Genomic DNA, 12,010 nt, shown 5'->3' with positions numbered 1-12,010 from the left:
CTAGAGTAAAAGGAATGAAAGGGGTTGCAGCTCGGGGCCGAAGGGACGCTGCAAAGACCCTTAAATAATCCTCACAGCGCACCGCGCGAGATGCACTGACGGCACTACCCCCCTACGGAGGCAAGGGGGCCAAGAGATAATGAGGTTTTAACCCAAAAGCAAAAATCTACCTTTCAAAGCTGATTTTATTATGTCGCCAATTTGCTCAACGACTTACTCGGGATAACCCCACTTTTTTTATAGCCAATTTTGCTGCTTGTATTAAATGTAATTTGATTTCCCATCAAGAATTTTTCATCCATCTGTAAAGGATGATATGGTTATTCTGCAAGGAATGTTTTCCTGCTGGCATGGACATAGTTATCGAGTTTTAATGTCATTCATAAAATTGAAAATCCTCAGGCTTTTCCCAATTATGTATTTAACCTTTTATATTTCCCTAAATTTGGACATATGCGCAAGCGTTCATGCGTAAGGATTTGGAAAAATGAGGCCTCCCGTTATCAGTAAATAGAAAATAGTCAACTGCTTAGCAATTATCATAAACTTTTGCAGTCAAGTCACCTAACCAGTTTTTTTTTGTCACCTAACCAGTCTTTTGTCACCTAACCAGTTTTTTTTGGTCACCTAACCAGTTTTTTTTGCTTAAGTACGACATAAAATACCCAGATAAGCAACCAGTTGAGATGTCTTGGTAAAGTTCAGCTTCGATGAGCTCTCTTTGGCGTTGATTCGAAGAACCACACTGACTGCGACGCCAAAAACAGCACTGAACAAATGGAAACTGACGCTTCCTCCCATATCAACGGCCTGCGAAAAATAACCAGAAAAATTACAGGAAAGCTGTAGTCCTATAATAATATCAATGTTTCGGAAAGCAATACCATTAATAAAGACATTTTTTCAAGTCTGTTAATGAAAAACTTGATTCAATCCATGGCTTGAGTACGAGTACAATTATCATTATTGTCTAAATTGGTAATGACCAAATTTAGCCCGAAAATACGTGGGTTCCATGTAGCTCTAAAATTATGAAAAAAGTGTTCTGACAGCAACAGTTATTCCAATTTTCTTCGCTCTTCAGTATCACTCAGGAATATGATGCAAGTAAACGTCCATGTAGTAAAAAAAATATTCGAAAGACTTTCATACATCTCTGCCATTTTATTTTATTTATTTTTTGCATCATAAACTTTGAACTTGAAATATGTAAGTAGACCAAATCGCGTCTCAATCTGAAACGAGTGGCGTGCGTTTATGTTAGGGCAACTGACCTTCAAGACTCGAGAAGACAGAAGATCGGACAATATGTGAATTGGGATGTGCAGTAAGGTCAGTCCAAGGACCTGGAGAGGCGACACAAGACCCAGAACGGCGCCGTGACTCACGCTCACTGCTATGCTGCTCACTTCCCCGTGGATTATGCTTCCGGGAGACGGAGAAGAAGGAAACGTTTCTTTCATTTTTGTTTCACCATAATTTTTTTTCTTATTTATTCTCGGTGTAAAATGTGCTTTTATGAACTATGTGACTTGTTAAACACACGCACACACTCATATACACGCACACACGCATATATATATATATATATATATATATATATATATATATATATAGAGTATATATATATATATATATATATATATATATATATATATATATATATATATATATATATATATATATATGTTTGTGATCTCAAATATTTATAAAGGAAAATTAAATTAAATACGATTCAAGTTGATTCTTGGCATGACCAATGCAAAATACTACAACAATAAATGAGTTGATGTGCGTAACTAGATTATCACCACAAACGCTTTGTAGCTTCCACTAACGAATCAAGATAATCACAACGAAGAAATGAAGAAAGTGAGAGAGAGAAATAATGACGTAGCTTAGAGGCAACTCGAGCAAGAAAAAAAAAACGGAATTGGAAGGACTTTGTATATGAGGCAAAAGGAAGACAACGGGAATTATGTTCTTTCGTGCACGCTCAGGGACGCGTTGTCATACACAATTATGCGAGGGGAGACAGCCGCAAGGAATCAATGGGAACTGTAAATCCACGCTGGACGATGTTGTCCAGTCCTTCATTTGCAGACGTTGTCCATTCTCTTCACAGCAGGAGCATCACCACAGCTTTTGTTTACATGGTGAACTGAGGCAAGACCGGCGAATCTGGTGTCTTTAAAAATCTTGCGTGTTGCTGAACGATTAAGAGTTTGGGATTTTTCCTATTTAGTTTAGTTTGTAGTTTAAATATTTTTATTTTAAGACTAATTATTTTTATAACAGTTACGCTGATGATATTTAAAATTTCACCTGTCAAGTTTTCTGTAAAATTGCATTGTAACCTGTGAGACATTAATACCAAGAATTATGGTTGATTGTATGTAAGACGATCTCCTCTCCTAAAAAGCCTCCCGATTTCTTGGAATAGAAAGTCGTTGCTGGTGTTTAGTTAAGTTTGATTCCTGTTTTTGAGGAAATCTTTATCCTCTATTCTATCGTTAATAAAAGATTGCGATATTTCGGTATCTTTTGTTTTACATTTTCTATCATCATCCATTCTGGAAAAACACTTTTGGAAAATATTCCAACTTTTATACATATGTAAATGTCAAGTGTAACTTACAAGGAATGACTAACGAGACAATTTAGAACAACCCTACAAGAGCTCATTCTCCGATCCTTAGACCAATACAACATACCAAGAATAGCAGAACACTGATATACCTGGATACCAAGAGTAGGTACCTCCATGAACGCAGTACTAGATTTTCTTGTCTAAACTTATTTCTTTGATTAAAAGCAAAGTCAGAGGTAAGTGAGAACAACCATCACCAACTCGGATTTCACTGTATGAATCATTCAGAGCTTCAGCTAGAGTGGGAAGTCTGTCTCTTACATCTTCGACTTTCTGACCACATCGCCATCTACGTAATATCTGCCTCGACTTTCCCCATATTTTCTCCTTATTACCCCATTCCTTTGTTTCTACTCCTACTTACATGACCCCAAAATAGTCCCAGTTCTTTAAAATTAAATATGCTTATATTATCTTCTACAATTCGCAAGTACTTCTACAGTACTAAGAAAAGTTAAGTGTACCTTAGTTTAACCAGACCACTGAGCTGATTAACAGCTCTCCTAGGGCTGGCCCGAAGGATTAGATTTATTCTACTAAGAACTTGGATTAGTTATTTTAATAGTAAATTGGGGTGAGACTGACCTGTGAATATCGATGTAGATGTTCCCGTCTGCAGACGAGATAAAGCCATTACAGAGAATTGTCCACTGCATGCCGATGCCACCTATCAGCAACGAAGCCCCAATAGCGCTGTACGAAAAGTCCCGTATGAAGGCAACGCGCAACCCTATCCCCACCAACACCAGCATGTGAATGGCCATCCCGCCTGGAAGTTTTGAAAACAAAATTGGGATTAATACTTGAGAAAGCTATACCGAAATGGAAAATAAGTAAATCTTTTAGTGTTTACAGCCCTAATCTCTCTCTCTCTCTCTCTCTCTCTCTCTCTCGCTGAAGCAGCTTCAACGAGAAGCATCAGCTTGTTAAATCTCCATTAAAAATACGGATTTTATCAGAGCTTTACGAAGTTAAGTCTTCAGTATTTTAAAAGCATAATAAAAATCAGAAACATATACTGACTACCAAAGTGCTGGTGGATGGGGTTAATTCCTTGAATATATCCCCCCAGGATGGAATGGTTGTTGTCACGGATGTGCGAACCATCGGCGTAGGGAGAATATCTGCAACAAATGAGTCTTAGTCATTCCAACAGTGAAACATTGTATGCCACATAAATGACACCACAAATACGATTTCATGTTAGCACGCAGTATTTGACCTGTAATTAATGTCACGCAACAGCTCAAGAGTGAACATTCCCTGCAATGAGTAATCCAAATGTACTGATTAGGGAGGGTAATAAGGTGTGATATTCCTAGTTAACCTCAACCCATCACCAGGACATTACATACACTCTGATAATTTAGAAGTTTGGCTTTACTAAATTAATTAAACTTTCTTGTATACTTGATTCGGTAGTTATTAACGGTATACTTAGAAAGATGGTCATTAAATATTTTTATTTTAATCTTTCGTGGAAAACCTTCTATTAACACAGTAATCTGTATATAAATTTCAATGTCTTTTTAACCATGGATAGGAGAGTGTGGAGACTTACTTCAGTATTCACTGGTAAAATCTAAAAAAAAAAAAATGCCCATTTTCTTTGACTAACTTGTTTCAGAGTTCCTATCTTGTCAGATTTTTTCCTACTTTTACGTTGGATGTGAAACGAATTTTAGAGGCGTTCTCGCATTAGCACTTGCGAAATAAAATCAATTCAAAAGTTGCTACAAAAGATAAACCTATCTTTAGCTAGTCCCACTAGAATTCGGTGTTTAGAAAACATATGAGAACCATACGTAATTCATCACTGTAAGTACTGGCAATGCAAATCTCCCTTCTCCCCATGCAGACAGAATTGAGCCAACTAGCAAGGTTAGTCCCATCCATGGGTTTGAAGCCCGGTGCTCTTTTGTTACTGCAGCCTTTCCTCCGTCACGTGTAAATAACGAATGACCACACAATAAAGTAAATTCTGAGTAACCAATGATTGCTATATCAACGCAATCAGTATTACAAAGAGTACGGAGTCGTAGGGGAGATTCTGGGAATTAAGCAATGTAAGTATGAGCGAGGGCAAAGGCTTCGGGTCCTGTGTTATTCTAAGACTTGCTAGTGTGATTCCTTGTTAAGACATTCGTTGTTTACCTCGTCCACCTGGACTTCCGCCAGATCCTAAAAACCCCAGCTGAAAATGAAAGCTCGTGGTCTGAAAAGGCTTCAGGACATGTCACGAATCTCGGTAACCACGCAGCAAGGACAGAGGTCTGTCTACTGATCTATAACTTCCTCTTTAGTGTTGAGAGAGTGAGATCATGTTTTTGCCTAGTCTTACATATACTCGAACCCAAGATCCTGCATGCACATATAACGTACGACTATAAAATAAGACTTAAAAATATTTTGTTTTAGCGTTAGGATTGTTCGAAAGGCTTCATAATTCTAGAGGTGAGGTATTACTGCCACAATCATGCCTTAAATGTTCTGCACTATCAGTATTGTTGTTTTCCCTATCTGGATGCCAACAGCCTCTCGGGATCTGCATCTGTAAAAACAAAATTGCTTTAACTGGTGTTTAACAGGGGTGATTCTGGTTTTGATCAGTCCATAAAATATTTCAACAAGGAAATCTCATAGCATTGACTCTGGTTTTGATCAGCGTCCATAAAATATTTCAACAAGGAAATCTCATAGCATTAACAGTATAGCTTTGGGTGGCCAAGCCTTGGACGTCGTCCATGCTACACGCTTTGCAGACCACTGGTATCTGCAATCCTTTGAGATTCAACGATGTCAGAATGTCTACTATCGAAGATACTATAGCTGGTTGAAAAAAGATTTAAAATCTAAAGGTCAAACTAATGAGTTTAGAAATCGTTGATATCCCTTTACGAAGGTTCCAATGAAGGAACTGGAGAAAGGCAGGCAACTACAGAGCAACTTTAATATACCCATAGATAAGGCATTTATTGATGTTAAGGAACTGGCCATTTTAAAAAAAAAATAAATTATCAGTTATTAATCGGATAAATATTATGAGTGCCAGTGTGGACATTCAGATTTTTGGGACAACCCTGATAAACGTTAAAATGGTTTCTCTTTATTTCAATAGCTTACCTTGCACTGTAGTTTATGCCTGAGTAGGAAAATTTGTGATCTGGGATGTGTCGAACCGTAGGAATAATGGAACACTCATTTTTCAATATTTAGAAAACTTTTGAGGTATTATCCATATTTTCTCCTGATAAACATATTGAAGCTATTTACTTAACCAACCAGTCTTTCTAAGATCCTACAGGTTATGTAGCCCCATATTCCGGGACGACAAACATTACAACTGAAACTACGCATACTTTAAATTCTACTGAAGACTTCCTTTGGATGTATGCACAACTTACGACGACAATCTAAGGCTGCGTCCACACGATCGAACTTTGTCTGTAGTGACGTCAGATGCGTGCAAAGTTCTGACTTTGCTCGCTGTTTCCCCGCTTCTGACGTCACATCGGACAAAGTTCGTCGAACAAAACTCGATCGTGTGGACGCAGCTTAACTTCTGAATCCTGGAGCTACTTTAGCAAAGGAACAGCTATCCAAGGTCGACAGGAGCTGCGTTTCTGGAAAACAGCCAGAAATGGAAGGCATTGCTCATATGCACATACTAATATACGCAGACTGCCGTAAAAATTCACTGGGGCGAAACAGGACGATTCGTTGTCAACAAGTGTCTTAATTAGTCATGTCAACTCGTCGGAGGTAAATTTTATACCGTAATACATTGATTTTACTAAAGATTAAGTAATTTTTAAATAGTATAACAGTCTGCTCTTACCAAAAACTGACTCAAGTACATTTGCCTTTAATAATAAAATAGGGAGAGTGGTACTGAATAGTTACAACTACTAGTTTAACTAATTTTAACGTATTTGCTGTTATTATTATTATTATTATTATAATTATTTAACGGCGCCTCAACGACTTCTTTCGTAGACCCCTTTCAAGAGCAGTGAGACAGATTTTAAAAGTGTTTACGACGAAGTATTTTTACTTTACATTATTAATTTTTCTTTAGACCACTACAAATGGCTTACGTTCAAGTGTGTTAACTCTTGTACTTACATTATTATGGTTTTTGGTTTCCATGGTCTTTTCTTTGCATTTACAGATTATACAAATAGGACTTTTTTTTATAAAAACATTTCGTTTACTCAGTTTAGTACAGTGTTTATAAGACGAAAGAGACAAGGGAAGTACTGTATATGTGTGTGGTTAGATATTTTAGTGCGCGATTTGATGATATGCACCCGCTACGGTGTGGTAAAGTCAAAGTTAACAGGCCAGAAAAATGAGTTAACATCAATGGTGGCATTAAGTGAGGTATAGTTTATGTTCGTAATGGATTTCCTTTCATATTGAATAAGATGCATTCACACATTTATAACAACGAAACATTTAATTTTTGCATTTTTCCATAAATTCGACGTCAAATGATTAAATGCCAGGACACGAATTTCCCAATAAAATGTTAAATTTTCATTGAGAGTTTAACAATCTGTCAAATGTTCGGACAGATATTTCAAGAAATTACTCTGAGCTCGTTTTTTCACCGAAATACAATAGGAGTTACTGTAATTAAAGACTCAATCTTGCTGGCAGCGGAAAGTCATAGGTAAGCGTAAGTTCTAAATATTTTATAAAAATGTGGAAAAAGAGACGTATAATTTTTCTCATTTCCAGTCGTTATCTCTTAATTTATGTAACCCATTTGCTGGCGGCACGATTGATATGCTCTAAGAGTTAGTTTTGAATTCTGGCATATGACATTTAAGGAGAAGATTTTGATAGTCCAGGATTTCCCTATCCTAGGACACTTGGACACTGGCAAAGTAGAACTACTGAAATAAGCTGTGTGAATCTATCTACATTTATGGATAATTTTATAGCCTGTCTTGCAGGCTAAGAACAGTATTTTATCAGAGTTACAAACGTGGAGAAGAAGAATGACTACTATGCATTTCGTCATTACTTGGTCCCCGGAGGGGATTAGTGCCATCAGTGCACCTCACATGGTGGACTGTAGGCATTACTTAAGGTTCTTTTCAGCGTCCCTTCGGCCCCTGACTGCAACCCCTTTCATTCCTTGTACTGTACTTCCGTTAATATTATCTTTCTTCCATCTTGCTCTCCACTCCCTCCTCACATTTTTTTCATAATGCAACTGCGAGGTTACCCTCCTCTTACAACTTTTCAACTTTTTACTTCTCCATTTCCCTTTCAGCGCTGAATGACCTCACAGGTGCCAGAGCTTGGCCTTAGGCCTAAATTTTGCATTAAATTTCATTCCATCACTACTTAGTTGAAGCAAAAGTGAAACTGGAATGTTTTCTTAGCTCGCGAGGAAAGGCTTGTTTTTACCGGTAGACCCAAGGCCAATGGGTAGACCAATACTTAAGTGTGTTCGCATGAATTAAACGAAATGCAAAGTGTGTCTGAGCTTGTACGTTCAGCGTTATACGGCTAGTTACTTCTCATGAATTGTATAGTACGCACAGAAGCTTAAATCCTACAGTTTACAGTCTGTTCGTCAAGTCGAAAATGAATTAAGTGCGGGGGGGGGGGCGGGCGCGTGTTTAGAGATTTGTAAGAGTGTGAGGCAAAGTTGTAATTGTGCACTTTGTGTGACTTAGGGAATATTTGGTCCATATGTTGTAAAGTTTCAGTGTTATGTCAGATACAATTTGTTTTCCATTTCCGATGGAAATGCATTTACAGCTTATTAGAGTGAAAGTGAAGGTACTTGTTTATGTCGCAGTCTGAAGACTTATCTCATTAGAATCAAATTCTGAAGCCTCCAATTTCATGCTGAAGTGTGACCAACCTGATTTTCGGTTTTTATTTAAAGTAAGGGGAAGCCTTAACTCGACAAGCAGGCATACTAACGAAAAGGGTGAGATTACCAAGGGCATAGGTCACCTGGCGAAAGCAGTGAAGAGAGTGACGAAGACGCCCTGCACCAACAGAATCGAGGACGTCGTCCTCGTCAGCCACCACATGGGCTGCCCGTCATCCCTGGTCCTGTTCAGCCCCTCGACCGGAATCGATACATCACAGTCGTTTCTGACTTCTGGCTCGAGGCCCTTCCTCTCACGGTCCTGTTCCGGGGAGAAGCCTATGGCCGGACGCTGCTTGTGTGCTAAAGTCACACTTAAACCCTTCAGGTGGACGCCCGGAGTACAGCAGTCGTCCTTGAAGCGAGAGGGTGGCGGAGAATTAGCTGCTTTCAGACAGCCCACCGGCATGGCTGCGATGCGGTTCCGTAGAAACGTTTGGGAGACTTGATTTCACTCTGATATTTATGAATATAAAATGTAAAATATAAACGAATACATTTAATAAATCATTTATGTGTGGATCTACTGTATGTATGCATTTATGTAAGTATGCGTAAAACTGTTGTGTGATAAGTTGGAGTAGAGGAGAAAAGCTGCATTGGCATAAATGGATCTACATGAAGCATGGAAGGTGCCGAGGATGCATAAAGCAGAATGTTTACAGTATTTATAATGTAAGTAACCCCAAAATATTTAGCAGAGATTGATTTGGCCATTTGATGTCTTTTCGTATGCGGTGATGCAAAAAAAAAAAAAAAAGGCTTTGTGACTAGAGTGTGAAGTAACAGCATGCAGATGATATAGTGTCAGTTGGGCACAGTGGAAAGCAGGGTTAGAGTAATTACACCTGAAGAAATAAATTACAATTAGAATTACTTTCAAAAAATGTAAATTAAATTACAATTATAATTACATTTGGGAATAGCGATTACATTACAATTGCAATTACTTAAATTCAATTACAATTACAGTTCCAATTGCAAGGGATTTGGGTGTGAGAGTAAACGCAGGAAACAGTGTATTGAGGCGAGCAAATAGAGCTAATTTGGTTTCATAATTTATTTCCAGAAGTGTAAGTGATAGAGGTCATATTAAAACAGTACTTATTAGCACTAGTTAGGAAACACTTGGATTGTGCAAATTTAAGTCCTATAAGTGAGTTAAAGCAACCCATCACTCCTAATGGAGCCCGACCCTTAACACTTCAATTTTATAATTACAATTAAATTACAAATTACATCATCCTGTAATTAATTACATTTCGACTAAATTACAATTACAATTACTCCAACTCTGGACTGGAAAGTAACTGCAGAGGCAAGTGAAAGCCTGCAAGTGTTTACAAGAGGAGGTAACTGACAGTGCAAACTTGAGTAAGGATATTAGGTTAGAGATAAGGATGATGGATGGATAGAAGTGGGTAATCTGACTTCAGCGTAACAGAGGATGGCAGGATAAGAGAAGAGAAGAGGAGTTGGGAGAACTGAAGTGTCTAAACACGTCTTAAGTTGGAGTGTAGGCTACAGTAAAGGCGGGTTGTCATGGAAATCGGATCTCTGGGAAGAATTGATTTGTGTTGTTCTTGAGTAAGAGGAGCTCAAATGCTGAGAAACAACGCAGATACAACGCGGTAAAAAAAAAAAAGTATCTTTGAGTTTTAGAATGAAAGACGTTGGTTCGGAATTGCTTGGGGGAAGGAGACGAAAATCTTTAAGTGCTGGATGTATTGAGCAGAATAGGCATGAAAGTAGAAGTCCCTTAATGTTACAGAAGTGAGAGTTCAAGCTAGATAGAAGCGAATGGTGCAGTGTGAACGCGGATTTTGCGTCTTGTTAATGACTCTCCCGTGCGTGGTGATGTTGTGGCTAATGATGTGGGTGTTATCTAAATAGTACTTTGTTTTTGAATCGTCAGTTATAAGGTGAATGTGGCAGTGAACATTATTCTCTGTTACGATAAACTGATTAATGTTTATAATAAAATGATCCCTACACACGTTACAAACATGTTTTAGTTAATAGTGGCAAATAAACTTTATAAATAATTTCTTCGCTCTATACACCAGAACTTGAAAAAATCCTTTGGTTTCACGCCATGATATCCTGCAGAGTGCTCTAACCCTTACCACAAGAACTAGAGAACTAGAGAACTAAAGGACTTGTGGACCAAACGTGCCCAAAGGGTGGAGAGTTCCAGGTGGATTTAAATAAAGCTCTACCGCCCAGGGAACAATGAGCCTCTTGAATGGTGTAATATCTTTTCCTTGGGGTTATTTTTTTGTTTTTGTTTACTTTGTGTGTAGAGATGGCTCTTCGAAATTCACTTAATAAACTTCAATATCTTCACTGCCTTTTAAAAGTTGCATTGGTTTCCTTCCTATGTTTTCGTAACCTTAGTGAACGGTAACGCAAAAAATAAAAAAAGACTAGTTCATTAGTGTAATACAGAGGTTTCGTTTATTCAACAGTAAGCTCAGCAGGGAGTTCTTTTGTAAGTATTGTCAATGGGAGGCTTTCTTTTTCGCGTCAATAGGTACACGTGCTGGGCGTGTCCACCCTGTTAACTGCAGCGCAAATATTTCAGTTTTTTTTTTATAAATTTATTTTGTTTCAGGTTGTTTTTTTAAATCCTATCTGTCAATAAGTTCTGCTTAAAATGACCTTTGTGAGGAAAGCCCATTGAACGTGGCGCTCGTTTCGTTACAAAAAAGTGCTACACAGTTATTTGAGTCAACTTTCTCCTTTCAGATAGCGCCTTTCACTTACATGTTCATTTGACCTGCATAACGAAGTCCATCGTACCACCTGACAGGCCACCGCTTTTCATGCTTCTGTAGCAATCACCGTTTCTTGAACTGTTCGGTTTTGGTTAAAGTTTCTTTGCGACTATTACCAGGCTTGGGCTTTCTCTCCCTACTCCAGGTTTTCCTGTTTACCACCTCCCATGTCTCAGGAATAGGTCTTTCGCAGTTTTTATTGTGGGCGAGATATGGGCTTTGAATTGCTCGTTCCATTGGCTTTTGCATCGCAAAAGAGCTTAAGAAACCAATATGCAGAACAATTTTAGTTTAATTATCCCAAACTAGGTGTTAGATATCATCCTACAAAAGAAACTAATAGCATCAAACATTCTACACGACTATTTACGTGCACAAGACAGAATGGTAAGAGATCACTGGGCGAAGGCTACCTACCTCACAAAATTTAATGACAAATAGGATCTAGGAACATAAAGGGAAAGGTGAAAGACCGAGGTATTTGCGCTGTAGTTAACAGGGTGGATACGCCCAACACTTTTATCTACTAACGTGAAAAAGAAAGCCTCCCACTGACAGCACTTACAAAAGAACTCCCCGCTGAACTTGATTCTGAATAAGGGAAACCTCTGCACCACAATGATGTACTAGTTATCTTTTTTTTTTTTGCGTCACTGTTCACCAAAGTTGCAAAGACATACGAGGGAA

At 38.2% G+C, this 12,010-nt stretch overlaps 1 protein-coding gene across 6 annotated transcripts in view; it reads right to left on the bottom strand.

Moving 5' to 3' along the window:
• LOC136838912 (ammonium transporter Rh type C-like) overlaps positions 1-12,010 on the bottom strand; it is a 176,248-nt gene that overhangs the window by 51,550 nt on the left and 112,688 nt on the right. For 5 of the 6 annotated variants that reach the window (XM_067104613.1, XM_067104605.1, XM_067104628.1 and 2 more), the window contains 4 exons: positions 3,674-3,774; positions 3,236-3,419; positions 1,275-1,425; positions 666-810 (listed from right to left, as the gene is read on the bottom strand). In XM_067104613.1, coding sequence (XP_066960714.1) covers positions 666-810; positions 1,275-1,425; positions 3,236-3,419; positions 3,674-3,774 — 581 coding nt within the window. The remainder of the gene's footprint in view (positions 1-665; positions 811-1,274; positions 1,426-3,235; positions 3,420-3,673; positions 3,775-12,010) is intronic. The other variant, XM_067104638.1, reaches the window with a different exon arrangement.

Source organism: Macrobrachium rosenbergii, chromosome 1, assembly GCF_040412425.1.
Source record: "Macrobrachium rosenbergii isolate ZJJX-2024 chromosome 1, ASM4041242v1, whole genome shotgun sequence".
NCBI classification, from domain to species: domain Eukaryota; kingdom Metazoa; phylum Arthropoda; class Malacostraca; order Decapoda; family Palaemonidae; genus Macrobrachium; species Macrobrachium rosenbergii.
The sequence above is the reverse complement of the archived record's forward strand: the minus strand, read 5'-3'. Positions and strand labels throughout refer to the sequence as shown.